The sequence below is a fragment of the Tiliqua scincoides genome, chromosome 1 (assembly GCF_035046505.1).
Source record: "Tiliqua scincoides isolate rTilSci1 chromosome 1, rTilSci1.hap2, whole genome shotgun sequence".
In the NCBI taxonomy this organism is placed as follows: domain Eukaryota; kingdom Metazoa; phylum Chordata; class Lepidosauria; order Squamata; family Scincidae; genus Tiliqua; species Tiliqua scincoides.
The window spans coordinates 217,493,144-217,508,157 of record NC_089821.1 but is presented as its reverse complement, the minus strand read 5'-3'; the positions used below and the strand labels follow the sequence as shown (position 1 = coordinate 217,508,157).

Sequence of the window (15,014 nt, the reverse complement as noted above, 5' to 3'; positions counted from 1 at the left end):
CCTGTATTATTATTATTTTTAATTCTATGTCTATCTACTCAGGCGTAAGTCCCATATAGTCAGTGGGGCTTACTCCCAGGTAAGTGTGATAGCACTGCAGCCTTAGAGCCCAATTCTATGCCTATCTACTCAGGCGTAAGTCCCACAATAGTCAGTGGGGCTTACTCCCAGGTAAGTGTGATAGCACTGCAGCCTTAGAGCCCAATTCTATGCCTATCTACTCAGGCGTAAGTCCCACAATAGTCAGTGGGGCTTACTCCCAGGTAAGTGTGATAGCACTGCAGCCTGAGAGCCCAATTCTATGCCTATCTACTCAGATGTAAGTCCCATATAGTCAATGGGGCTTACCCCCAGGTAAGTGTGAAAGGAACACACAGTACAAGGTTTTCATTCCGCCAAGGTTTCCAAAACTCCCATTCAAGTGAACAGGGAGGAGGGAGGGGAAGGCGAAGGCAGCAGAGCCCCAGCGAGCCCCGTGTGGTTCGATGTCATGCTTGTTGTTCACGCGGGGATGCGGCAGCCCGAAACCCGGAGCCTGCGTGGGCGAGGACCGCCTGCCAGTTCTGGGCCGGGCCGGCTGCCTTTCCGGAGTTTCGCTCCAGCCCCCACACTGCGCGCTCCCAGCCTGTCGCGGGGCTGCCTTCTCTCGCCTGCAGAGGGCAGCGCGGCCGCCTGCACGTGGAGGAGGAGCCCGCTGAGCCAGCCAGGGGGCGGGGCGGGGCAGCCTGGGAGGGCGGGCGCCTCGGCGGCGGCTGGCTCCGCTGGGAGCCTGCGAGGGGGGAAAAGTCCGTGGCGCGGGGCAGGGCAGGAGAGCGGGGCTCGGGCGGGCGGGCGGGCAGGATCCTTCTCCTACCGCCAGCAGCAGCAGGGACAGGACAGCCCCGCAGCGAGGAGCAGCATGGAGCCCGTGACCAAGTGGAGCCCTAAGCAAGTAGTGGAGTGGACCAAGGGTAAGGCGGGCTGCTCCCCCCAGCCTGCGCCTTCTCTTTCCCCGCGCAGTGTGGTGCTGCTGCTGCTTCCAGCCTGGCTCTTCTTCTTTCCCTTCTCCCAAACTTTCCCGGCTCTCTCGCTCCCCCCTTCCAGCCGCGGCTGGCTGGCTGGCTGGCTGGCGTCTCCTCGCTCCTGTGCCCTCTTCTTCCTCCAGCTGCTTCTCCAGGAGAGGGGATCATACCTGCGATTAGCCCTGGAGCTTAATCCCACCAGTGCTTGGCAAGATCTCCTGCCCTTTGCCTGCCTATGAGCTACGCTCCCAGAAAAGCCCAGCACTGAGTGGGTCAAGCAACCAGCCAGCCAGCCTTGGCCCTGGGTAGGGTTGTGCAAGTTCCCATTGTGCTGCTCGGGGATGTTGCTGCAGGGTTCCCATAAAGAGAAGCCAACTTCTCACCAAGGGTTCCTGGCAGGGCCACTGAGGAGCAAGGATCTCCTTTGCACATGATGCGCAAGCCCAGGAGTGGCCCACCACGGTTGACATATGCTCTTTCAAGAGCCACCACGCTGACCAGTGAATGAATCTGATTTCACCTCCGCTTGCTGTAAGGAGCTGAAGCAGCCGTGAAGGGGTCTGCACCAGTTAAAACTCATTTTTGCCCTGTCCACAGGTGTATGTGTTTGGACAATGTTGCATATATGCAATGTTGGGCAGAAATGGCTTAGCACTTTCTGGAAATGGAGTCCCAGAATAGTTGAGACTCCACAGATGTGCTTCTGAACAGGCTAGCTGGGTCTGATGTGAGGCTAGCTGGGTCTACCATGTGAGAGAGAGCTGTGTGGCTACAAAGCAACATAGATGACCCTCATTTGATGCTGAAGCTTTCAGATCTTCTTTCTTGGGAGTAGCTAGATCTCTTTGAATTCAATGGGGTGTACTTCTGAGCAAACATGGATAGGGGTGTACTATTGCACTTCCAACTTTTGACTCCGCTTAATTTCTCATGTGAGACAAGGAGTGCATCCTTAAGGGTACATTCTGTTGCTTTGGCAGCTTCTCTGTGCCCAGACATTCCTAACAGATGATCCTGTTGAATGATGCGAGTCTGTGATCATCTGTTTAGATCAGGGGTGCTCACACTTTTTTGGTTCGAGAGCTACTTTGATGCTTTGAAACCCAGCAAGGCCCGGAGATCTACCAGAGTTTTTTTTACAATGTTTGTGTCATCATAACATATAACATTTATGTGTACAATGTATGTTGGTGTACCTTGAGCCCCACTGAGTATAACAGGACTTACTCCTGAGTAGACATGCCTAGGATTAGGCTGTGAGGCTGCAATCCTAGCCACACTTACCTGGGAGTAAGCCCCATTGAGTACAATGGGCCTTACTCCCAGCGTTTCCTCCCAGAGGCACCTGAAGGGGGGGGTCGGCACTCCGCGATCTACTCATTTTGCTTCGCGATCTACCGGTAGATCGCGATCCACCTATTGAGCACCCCTGGTTTAGATGATAGCATGTTACAAGTGGAGGGCAGGAGGATCACAGATGTACCACGGCAGCAGTGCTTTTAAGCCCTTTCCTAGGTTTGTGAGACAGTTTTCCTCTGCCAGCTTGGCTGCTGGAATTGTTTCAGAGTGCCCAGTTTCTTCCAATAAACTTGTTATTCAGAGTAGGTACGAACCTGAAGCTGGACTGTGCAACATCCATACATCCATTTGCCCCTCTTTTCTTCTCCTCCCCCCTTTTAGACCTCCTATTCAATAATTACTTAATGCACTTTAGGACCCCATAACTGTTTTGTAACCATAAACAGTGCAAAGTGGAAGATTTTCCAGCGTGCGTTATTGTCTGATGTAGCAGCTGTAGGAGGAGGCCTGTTGGGTTGCCCTGGTTAGCTTAAGCTAGTGGTTCTCAAACTGTGGGTCGGGACCCACTTGGTGGGTCGCAAGAAGCTGGCGGCAGCCATCTTGGAAGATGGCAAAAGACCTAAGCGGTGCCATTTTGGAAGTGGGCAAAGCCTGGGCGTTGCCGTTTTAAGCTTCACCTGGAAGCCACGATCCTTTTCTGCCCTGGCTAGCATGTCCTCTCTTTATATCTTTCTTGGGGTGAGGGGGGATCCCTGGTTGCCTGGCTGCCAAGAGAGCAGCCAGGAAGGGGAGGAGGAGGGAGGGCAAGCCTGGCATCTGGGGAGAGCACCCAGGGAGCCGCTTCTCTGATGTGCACCCTTCCCCACTCCTTACTTGTCTCTTAGGCTGCAATTCTGACTACTCTTACTTGGGAGTAAGCCCCATTGCCAATAATGGGAGTAAATTCTGAGTAGACGTGCTTAGGCTTGGGGGAGATGAGGGGAAGCATCCCTGCTTGTCTTCCTTCTGAGGGGGATACTACTGTTTTTATTTCCTTTATTTACAAAAGCTCAAGCTACTTGTATTGAGGTGCATGAGTAGGGTGCACTTGTTTCTGGCTAATGCTGTGCACAGTATCAATAACCACATCAATGTTTGTTAGTTTCAAGCGCAATACAAGAAGTAGCTTGCGATGTTGTAAATAAAGACAGAAATAAAAACAGTAGCAAATAAATACACAGATGTTTTGTTCCAGATGTTTTATTTTTGCTTGATAGCAATGGTAGTGAGGGCAGGGAGAATTGGAAGAAGCTTCTAAGCTGGAATACTGTCTCTTGTCATTTACAATCTGAGTTTCTAGGCAAGAACTTCGTGCTTGATGACATCACTTCCGATTCTGACATCACAGTGATGTCACTACCTGTTTTATGATGTAATTTCTGGCTATGACATCACTTCCAGGTTGCTGACATCACTTCCGGTAGGCCCCAGACAGATTGTCATTCTCAGAAGTGGTTCCCAGGCTAAAAAGGGTGAGAACCACTGGCTTAAGCCATTTCTGCCTAATGTTGCATATACGCAACAGGAACCAAATGTGTACCTGTGGGCCAGGTAGAATTGGGTTAATATGGACTAAAATGATACATTTGCAGTTAAGTGGCAGTTTTCTTTTTCCTTGCTTATTATTAGAGGTGTTTGAAAACAGTGTTATTTACCTTACTCAGAAGTAAGCCCATTGTGTTCAGTAAGATTTGGGCTGTAATCCTTTCTTACTCGCCAGAAGCAAACACCTCTACTTATGACTTTCCTATGTTGCCTTGACTCTCCTGGTTTGGAAATCAGTGTCATTAAAATCTGGTCCTTCCAAGGTTGGATGTTCCTGATCCAGATAGCTTTTTATCTGTTGTATCTTCAACTGAACTTTATCCCCTATTCTGACCTTTTGGTTAATAGACATTTTTTCTATTTAAACAGGTATTCTAATAAAGGGTAGCATGTGAGCTCCTGAATAATCTGTTTCAGTTTAAGTTTCCTTTCAAGCAAAGAAAATAGGAAATTAATTTGACCCAGTTGTTCAATGAATGGATGATGATGTGGCTGAAAGTTTTGAGATCTGCTTTGGTAAGCAAACCTTTTGGAGCTAGTTCTCCAGATGTGAACAGGAAGGTTACACGGCCGCTGATGATGTGATTACAATCTGACAGTTCATGGGGAAAAATGACTAATTTGAGACTTGCTTTCTAGCTCATTTTGTGGCTTAATTGGTTGATAGTTGTGAAAGGTCTCTTTATAACTGCCTGTGCCTGTGCGTCTGTAAAACCATCCTCAACGCCCAGCAAATGGGAGACCTAATTCCAGTAGGGTTTTGAGAGAGTGGGAGAAAGGCAACAAGGGGTATTAAAAGCAAGCAAACAAACAAAAAATGTCTCCCCCTGGAAATCTGGTAGTTCTATTCTTGGGGCTTAAAAGTTGAAAACATCGCCAATTGCATCCCCACAATTCATGTCAACTCTTTGTACCAGTACAGGACAGGAGCCCAACACATAGAATCCCAGCACATTCTTGTGATACTATCTGATTGTGCGCTAACCACCAATGTTGCTGCAACTGGTTGGATCAGTTGCAAGAACTCCTGCCCTGGAAAGGGTGCCATGAGCACTGGCTGATTACACAGCAGGTAGACCTTGGGGTACATAGATCCCACTTGTGCCTGGGGCTTCTCAAGGACTACAGAGCAGTGTAGTAGATAGGTGGTATGTGCCCTTAGTTGACCCCTTGGTCCATGGCAGAAAAGTCTGCAATGGCTAGAAATCGATAAGAACTTCAGAGTTTTGGAAGTGGGTGACTTATATCTGTATGAGTAATTGTTAAGCAAACACTGTTGAGCGAGATTTGACATCAGATGTGTTTTACTATGCTTAAGGAGGCTTGATTACTGCTACTTTTGAGTTATCTTCTCATTGTCTGAATCTGGAAGAATGATTTGACTGTGGTAGCTTTGGTATCTTCACTATTCTGATATGAATTGTGCTGTGTGCCTGTGGCCTGTGCTAAGCAATTGAAAGCAATTGTATCTTCTCTATTACATGACCGTATGAGTATAGCATTCAGGGTAGAAATTGCCATGGGACCTATGGGACCTAAATCAGGTCTGCTGCTGTAAGGGCTGGGGGCATAACTTCAGAGGGTGCTGCTCTTTTGCTAAAGAATGGTCTGGATAATTCCTGTGTTAAACTTGTGTTGCATCTGTGGGCAATCCTCGTAACTCAAGTTGTTTTGAATAGGTTGCAGATGTGGTCCGTGTGCACATGTGATGTTTCATCAGAGATGCTGCCTGTCAGAATTCAGAGTTGCTCAATTCAGTCATATCTATACGCTTGCTCACTGAAAAAATTAATTGTGCCTGCATCACCGATCCAGACAGCTTGTAGGATCTGTTGGACAAGAGCTGCAGTCAGTGGTAACTGAAGCAGTGATTCATTTTACCAGTGCTGCCCAGGCTGGGTGAAATATGTATTGTCCTGGCTACAAAATAGCTCAGTAATAGAAAGGATTGGTGGAATCCTAATGTGTTCTAGTGGCTAAGCCAGTGAGCTTGGAAGTCGCTGGCTGAAATGTAGGTGACTTTAGGCAATCTATGGTTTTCTCCCCTGATAATCCCCCATTTTAGCCAGTATGGGAAGGATACTGACCTACCTTTTACGTATTTTTCAAGAAAAATCTGTAACAACAATCAGCTTGTGAAGCTGAACACTCAAAAAAGCACTGTATAAAATGGCAAGAGGAAGGATTGTCAACTGTGTAATTGATTTAACGCATGGCATGTGTCTGTGCTAAACCTCCCAGGAGTTGTTTCAGTATTCACATTACAAGGGTCTGCATCATCTGATTCTCCCCTGTGCCGGAAGTGGACAAACTCTGGGTTTGCAGGGCCCACTTAGCTTTCCCCTTGAAACCTAGTGCCCTCCCCTGCATCTGTCGATCTGAGGTAGCCTGCCTCTAAAACCAGGAGCTTGCACATACCTACCATGACCTGTGATGAACTTTTCCTCCGGAAATTTGTCCAATCCCCTCTTAAAGGCATCTAGGCAAGATGTCATCACTACTTCCGTGGCAAATTATTCCACACTAAGTTCCCCATGACCTCTTGGTTAGCAAGTTAGTAAAATATGGAGTTGTTTATACAACTGTTAGATGAATTCACAACTCACTGAGCAACTATGCGTAAAGAGTGTTCCATTAATAGGTGCTTATCAATCTGGAGGACAGTTTCAAGTAAAGTATCCCAGGGCCTCCTTTCTCTTCAACATCTTTATCAAGTGAAGGGATAAAAGAAATCCTTATCAGATTTGCAGATGATACCAAAAGTAATCTATACAGCTGTGCCATATAATCACTATAGATAACTGTAGTTAGGAAATTTGGCAACCTGTGTGTGTCTGGAAGAATGTACAGTACAAAGATCTCTCTTTGCATTCAGTCATAGGCTGCAATTCTAGGTACGTTTTCATGTCATCATCTATTGAATAACAGTCAGAATGTGTGCAGTTAATGAACAAATATTTACATATGTAAATATGCTATAGGTATAAATCTAGTTTCAATTGTCTTGAGAGAGGGTGTTTAAAGCCATTTCTGCCCAGTGTTGCATATATGCAAGTGGGATCATATGTGTACATCTGTGGGCTGGACAGAAATGGGTTAATGTTTAAATGCGTAACTCTAACAAATCGTGTATTTCCGTAGTACAAGAACTTACTAACTTTTACAAACATAATTCTTTATTGTGTGTTCAAAAGTTTATTGCCTCACCTGATTGAAGAACACATTTGCCCTTAGCATTTAGAAAAGTAATATGTATGTTGGCATATTTGATTTGTTTCCTTGTGCTATTTATTTTAGCCAAACCACCCCTTAATTAATCAAGGCTTAGCCTAGCCACAGTCTGCAGTTTTAGCTTTCCGTTAGATGTGAATCCCTCCTGCTCAAAGCACTCTCTCTCACACACACACATTTGGGATAATACTTTTTTCATGCTTTCAGTGTGAGTTTGACCTCTTAGCTGAACATCAGAGGGTTTCCTAATGCCACCCCATGCCTGATGAGTTTGTAATAAGGCAATGGGCTGGAAAAGAGTGAGTCTTTATGAGCACATGCTAATCTCTTCCATTGCATTTGGAAATCACAAATGTCATTTAAAAGCATGTAAGCAGCTGAATAGTTGCATTGGTGTAAAGTTTCCTTTTTAATCCCTAGCCAAGAAAAATTGCCTTTTTTGGCAGTACTTTCCTAGGTTGTTATTTTCAACCTAATCGTTACACTTTAATCATGTGAGATTGGCCCTTGTGGCTCCAAAAGGCAGGATATGAATTCAGAAAAAGGGTTTACAAAGGCTAGCATTCTAGGGCTTTTTGCTCCCAAAGTCCATATTGACTATTTGATTAGCAATAACTTAACATTGTGCTTGGGATCTAAAAAGAAACCACTTTGGCTGGAGGGAGAGAAGCAGGTCTGTAGGAAACAGGAATTTTGGCTTTTGCACCTATTTCAGGAGAATTAAGAAATGTTCTTCCTAAGAAGATATAAATGGCTGCAAGGGAGCATCTAGTGAAGGAATTTTCAAACTTCATTGGATCAGTCCCGCCCCAGTTTAGAAGATGATCTTGCTTCTTACAATAGTGAAAACCAAAGAAGATGTTCAGGAAGTGGCCTTTGTTTTCCTTCTGGGGAAAAGTGAAGGTGGATCAAAAAGAGGTAGCAGGCCATTCAAGTGTGCAGTTGTTACCTAGCAATTGCAGATATCTGGGGTCGCTAAGAGCTTTCATCCATTGATTCTGCTAAGGTCTGGAAGGTAGATTAATGCATTATCCCTAGGCTCAGTTAAGCATATGTGGATGTGCATACACTGAAAGGAACATCTTACACAGTATGCCTGCTTTCAGAGAGGTTAATTTCAAACTGTGAAGAGTCTCTTGATATGTAGATGGGAGTTGTGTCAACATTGTATGAAGATCAAAATGTTTTAGAAGGGTAGGGACTGGAGGAAATGATTGGGAGTGTTTGAATCCATCTACATGCTGTTCACTGGAAAAACTAAGATATATCCTGCTGTAGTTCATCTGCTTGCAACCCTTTTTTTCAAGATGTGCCAAAATATGCTGTCCTTAGAAAGTTGTTCTTTTCAAAAATATTCAAATGAGCATAACCTTTTTCAACCACTGTGCCGTGGCGCATTGGTGTGCCGTGAGTGGTCCACAGGTATGTCACAAGAATTTGGGGGAAGGTCACATTACAAGGACCAATGGGGGATGTGAGTGCCCCCACTGGCAGCATGGTGTGCTTTGTCAGTTGTCAAAAACCTGATGGTGTGCCTTAACAATTTTAGTGCCTTCAAGGTGTGCCATGAGATGAAATAGGTTTGCTAACCTGGAAAAAGACCCTGTTGTTTACGACCTCTGCGCATGTACCACTTTAAGAAATGTAATTTTTGCATATGTTTATACTGGCTTATTTCCTGAGACATTGCTCCCCTCAAATATCATATTCAAATGCAGCCTTAATGCTTGCACATTGTACATTGCCTTTTTTTGTTTTGCGTATCTGATATCTGTTCTCAAGATGCACACTGAAGGTCACACTTGAGTTTAATTAGCCTGGCATAACGACCATTTTCTGGTTCTGTATTTGCAGATGGTAATCTGGAGCACGTGTTGCTCAAGTGTTCGCATTTTAAAAGACTTTTCCAAACTTTTCTGTGAGTCCAGTCAGCTGATCGACAACATATGGGTCTAAGCTTTGTTGCTGGGTTAAGACATTAATCTTCACATTTAAAAAAAAAACAATTGGCTGTCTGTCTGGAGAATTAACGAGACCTGCTTGCTGGCAAGGAAAAAAAGTATTACAAATAAACGAAATGGAAACCTTAAAGGTGACTGAAACTTTAGTGGAGTATGGCTCAGCTGCCACTGTGCCACAGAACTCCAGATTGACCTCATCTGGAACTACGCTTGTGTGGGGAAGGGAAATCCACCCTCTTTATGGGGGTCTCCAGGTTTTGGCTGGCCTTGTTTGCCAAACCAGGGCTCAGCCACATTCTCCTGTTTTTAAGCTCATGCTCTGCATTTCTTCCAGGCCAGGGACAAGCCCTGCTCCCCTTCCAAGGTGGAGAGGGTACAGTGAAAATGTCTGCAGTTGTGGAAACCCAGCGCAAGTGTGGGGATGATTCCCACCTCCCACTTCAGCCCCAGACTTAAGAGCTGGAAGAGGGAGTTGTTTTGGTGCAGGCAGCTGTCAGCACAAGCTGATTCATGTCCCACTGTGCTCAGTGGGGTTTACTCCCAGGAAAGTGCGTATAGGATTTCTGCATCCTGTGAGGCAGTCACAGAGGCTTCCTTAAGGTAAGGGAATATTTGTTCCCTTGCCTCAGGGCTGCATTGTGGGTGCATTGGCACTGGAAAGTTGATTAGGATTGGGCTGTCAATGCGAGAGTGGTAATGCACCGTAAAGTGTGAGTCCAGGAAGGCCCTGACTTATGGGCAACTGTGCAATTCATTTTCCACACCCCTGCTGGATGGCTACATCTCCACTTTCATGCAGGTACAGTCTATCCAGCTTTGTGCTTTTGCACAGGTACAATAGCACTATTCTGACTTCTTTTGGTTCTGACTTCTGAACAAATGTCTGGAATGACACCAGGAAATAAGCTGGGGGCTTGCTGTAAAGGCCTCTTGTTATGACTACAAAATTGAATTTTTGTATTTAAGAACTGATTAGTAACATAGTGAACAGCTGCTGACTTAGGGTAATTATTTATTCATCTCATAAATTTGTATCCCACCCTTCCTCTAAAAATTTGGAAGGAATAAACCTGAGGTTTCCAATAAATCAACTACGTCTCAAAATGTTTTGCTGATGGCACATCTCCACACTGGGCCCTTGCTGACTCCTGTCCATCAGATAGAAGACCTGGGCCACACACTACAGCTCTTCCCAGTTCTGGTGTTGCCCCACTTCCTGAGAGATGCAAAGCTGGCATGGGGATGTGCCACCGCATCCTGTATGACCTGAGGCTGTAGAAACTGTGCTTACTATGAAAGTAACAAGATGTGGTTGCTTTAGACCATTTTCCAGTACTTTTTTCCACTTTGCAAAAGAGGTTAGAGCAGTGTTTCCCAAACTGTGGGTCGGGACCCACTAGATGGGTCGTGAGCCAATTTCAGGTGGGTCCCCAGTCATTTCAATATTTTATTTTAATATGTTAGACTTGATGCTACCATGGGATATGACTGTGTTTGGGGAAATGTTACAGACCTGAACTTTTAACAAGCTGCTATGTATATTCTTTTAACTATGATAGTCAATGGGGCTTACTCCTGGGTAAGTGTGGGTAGGTTTGCAGCCTAGGATTGTGAACAGTTTTCCTGCTTGATGATGTCACTTCCATTCATGATATCACTTCTGGTGGGTCCTGACAGATTCTCTTTCTAAGAAGTGGGTCCTGGTTCTAAATGTGTGGGAACCACTGTGTTAGAGGCTTAGTTTAGCCTACACGAATGCACTTAAAATGTTGTTCTGTTTTGCTTCCCATGAGAGAAAATGTGGCAACTTCTTCCTTGACTGTCTTTTTTGCAAATGTGCTTTGAGCATGTGAGCGAAAGTTCACAATTTGTGATTCGATGCCCATGTACTGTCCCAGTATCACTGCAATATACTTTGGGGTGCCAGTCAGTTTGGATACAAGATGTTCTGTGGTGGTCCTCCTTTTCTGGAACCAGTTTTCCAGATGAAAATGTTTCCTTTTTCGCTGGCCATTGCTAGCAGAAACTGTGAAAAGCCTTTCTTGCTGTACCTGTGGCCAGCTAGTTTGAGCTCTGTCTCCCGTGAAACCATTGCATCATAGCTGTTTACTCTCTCTTTCAAACAGCAAAACATATATGGGGCCCAGGAATAGCAAGGAGTGCCACATGGGGCACAGACTTTCTCTACAGCCTGTGATGCTCTTCATGTTCGCTTGAGAACCCTTCACTGGTGTTGCTAGGTACTACATAACACAAATCCAATTGTGCGTGTGTCTTTACATTCCTGCTCGCTAGGCTTTGTCTCCCTCCTTTAAGCCTGCAAGTGAGGTCCGTTAATTCTGCTCCAGAAGAATTTCCTTTGTTTCCTAGAGGTTAAAAATATATTGAAAAAGCATTTGCGTAAGAGACCAGGAAATGCCTTTGAATGGACACTGTCTCAGGCTATCTATATTGCAATTCTCAGTAGGGCTAGTCAGTAGAACACCCTGTTGGCAGACTGATTTTATGGTATGTGTGTGCGCTTTCAGAAACACATGGATATGTATCTTTTTTTAAACAAGTAAAATAGAATAGTAGTTAACATTGCCAGTTTCTATTAATTTTTGTACAGGCACTGACACTTTGGAAATGGAGTGCAATGGGAAGCAACTGGAAAAGGAGGTGGCTGCTAGCATTTTACTTTTAAATCATGTTATGCTTTGCACTGCTGGTTTTTGTTCGGCACAGTCTTATGCATATCTACTCGGAAGTAAGTCCTATTGTGTTCAGGGGGCTTACTTCCAGGATAGGATTGCAGCCCTAGTCTGCTCTGTTGTGTTTGATCTTTGGTTTCAAAACTCCAGAGTGCTATCCAGCTGTGCTGAAATCAAAGTATAAATTCCTTGTGCCTTTTTTGGTTGGGTGGAAAAGTGGGAGAAAGGTAGTACAAACAAATGGAAATATGTTTTCAAGTAAAGATTTATAACCTGTTCTGGGAGGATCTATGCCCATGTGTATTGGTTTGTCTTTAAGCTTACTTCTCAAATTGCAGATGAGTGGTAGGGTATCTAGAAGAAAGTTTATCTATAGTTGTGTGGATATATCATTCCTCCTTTCCCTATCATGATCAAGCAGTAGGAAATATGTCTGCAAGGAAGGTTATGATAAGAGTCCCTTCTCTTGCATTTAAGTGATTGGCTGGTTGTGGCTTCCTCTTAGGCAGAAAACCCCAACTCTCTTCTAGGGGAACTCAGCTTCTCCTGAAATGTGCCTTGCACCTGCTTCTGAATCAGAGAGGCCACCAAACATCAGTACTTGCTTCCATTTTATCTGAATTAAGCTTCAGTTTCTTCTCTCCCATCCAGCTCTTCCCAGTCGTCGGGTTACAGTTCCATACCATCTTACTTAGAATGGGGAAACTGAGCTGCAGGCAACATTTTGAGCTCATAGCAGGGATGTGCCGTGAGGTCTTATACTGGTGAGCACATGACATCATGATGTCCTGTGACCTAGAAGTAACATGCCTTCTGAATCACCTCTGGATGCAACACCTCTGGTTGCATCTGGAGGTGTTCTGAAAGACAGAGAGGTTGCACGTGGCCTCTCTGGCTCTCAGAAGGCCTTCTGAGGTCTCTGGAAGACCTTAGAAAGGTACTTCCAGTTTTCCTGAAAAATTGCAAGTACTTATCTAAGGCCTTTGGGAGGCCTCAGAAAGTCTTCCGAGACCCAGAAAGGCTGCACACAGCCTCTCTGGCCCTCATAAAGCCTTCTAAGGGCCGGAGAGACCACGCATGGCCTCTCTGACTTTCGGAACATGGCCACACCTGGGGGGGTGCGGTCAGGTGAGGCAGAGGCTCATCTTCCTCCAATGACCACATGTCCCTGTCTCATAGGTCTCACTCTGGATTTCACCTGCAAATCCTAGTATCTACAGAACAGTGGGAAGTGTGAAAGAAGAGGTTACTAAAGTTGGTTAGTCTGCTTTCTTGAAAGATCTGTTTTTAGGTAGCAAATGAACTAACTTTGGGTAGGAATGCTGTTGCAACGCTGAGGATAGATCACTCACATGCTTTTTTGGAGCAAAATGTGTAGACGAGATCTGCTTATAAACACTGCTTATGGGACTGTTGCCAAATAAAAGTGTTTCAACCTCACAGTGCTAGCGGTGTGCTCCTCTCCTTCTCCATGATTATTCTGGATTGTTCTTTCTGTTCCTACATTTGCCATTGACTGCTTTAGTTTTCTGTCTGAACTTTCTGTTTGAACTCTTGAAAGTGAGTACAGTACTCTGTATTGTTGGCAGTCCACAGATGAGATACCCAGAATAAACGTACTTGATGCACCATTTATCTAATTTTGTGCTACCAAAAATTTTTGGGAGGGGATATTGGCATATGATTTATTAATTGCTTGCATCTTACATTTATACTGCCTAATTTGAGATAGCATTTCCTATTTTTCAAACCGTAGGACTGGAGGGTCCAATGAGAACTCTAGATACTTCCCTTTATCCCTCTCTTTTTCTTCTCCCTCTTTGGTGGCTGTTGAGGAATTATGTAACTGTACGTCATAATCCTATGAGCTGTTTCGAAGTGGGGTTTTATAAATGCAGTCAGTCAGAACATAGTGTAAGTAGTCTCAGTGCTTGTTGTTGCATAGCATGGGCCTGACCCAGAATGCCACTGTAGTTGCATCAGCACATGATCTTCTAGGTTCTTCCATGTCGCATTTCAATATGGTGACGGTGCCTTGGTGTTAACATGACTTGTTTTATGGCTGTGGAGTGTGTCTGATCTGTTGGTACTGATGAAACCTTTAGCTGCATCTGTATTGGGTTTCTGTTGCAGGGTCTTCTGGTCAGTGAGTGGGAAACAGGAGCACAATTTTGGGTTATCAGGCCTTTGGTGGAGACTGGAAATCGATGTCAGATAATGGTCTTTGCATTGTGCTGCTTTCTGGGACGGAGTGGTTCCTGTGAAGTCTTGGGTGCCTAATCCTGGATGGCAGCACAGTGGGACACACACAGGCAACTCTTGTTGTCACGGGTAGATGTCCGAGGGTGATATGTGTTGAGGGCAATTGTCACCTTCTGTTGCTAGCAATGGTTAGATGCGGTTTTGCGCTTAATTGGAAGCCTCCTTTCCCCTACCCACTCTCAACTGCCCAAGGGGAACTTCTAATTAACTATGGAAACATTCGATCCAAACTGACTGTGCATTGATCATGGGTAGGGCAGAATTTTCTTGCCTAGTGAAATCAACCTTGAAATTTTCAAACTCTGTGTGGCCTCTGAAGCAATAGTTGTCCCAGAACTTCAACTTTGCTTACCATGCTGCTAGTCTGTCTTTGGTGGAATTGATGAGATGAGCAACTTAACGCACTTTGAAATGGGTTGGTGTGTAACGATGGTAAAGATGTGGCTGAAAAAGTTCTTAGCTTCCCGAATAATCTGTGAGTATGTCTAAATGGGAAGCCAGAAGAGGATGACTGCCCATTGAGAGAATGCGTGACTCTCAAGGACTTCTTCCACAAAATGAATGTTAGACATTTGCTAAGCAATTAGAACAACCACCATCACCAACTCAGAGATTCTGCTAATTGTTACAACTGGTTTCCTTCTAACAGTTCAGTTTGGCAATGAATGTCTGAAAGGCTTGCGGTTCTGCACATGGATGTCTGTTGTCATGTCTGGTCATTGACTGCCCGCGGAGTGGGCTTGGTTTTGTAGAGAACATAGGTGTGACGCAGTTCCTTCCTTGGTGGTGTAGCAGTCTACATTAGATGAACAAGATGGGTACAAATGATTAGTCAGGGCATAGGCTTGGGGAGAGCTGGATGTTAGAGGTCAGTTCAGGCTAGGGTTGTTCATCAAAGTCTTTGTTGAGAAAAATACATTTTGAGGAGGGACTTGAAGGAGTTGACACAGCAGGCTAACCAGTGCAGAAGAGATTCCGTATTT

General features: G+C 45.0%; 1 protein-coding gene across 1 annotated transcript in view; it reads left to right on the top strand.

The window, feature by feature from the left end:
• The first annotated feature begins 827 nt into the window (after window positions 1-827).
• The window catches only part of CNKSR3 (CNKSR family member 3), a 69,591-nt gene continuing 55,404 nt past the window's right edge, over window positions 828-15,014 (top strand). The window contains exon 1 of the mRNA XM_066615783.1: window positions 828-950. Within this exon, the coding sequence (XP_066471880.1) occupies window positions 899-950 (52 nt within the window). The 5' untranslated portion in view covers window positions 828-898. The remainder of the gene's footprint in view (window positions 951-15,014) is intronic.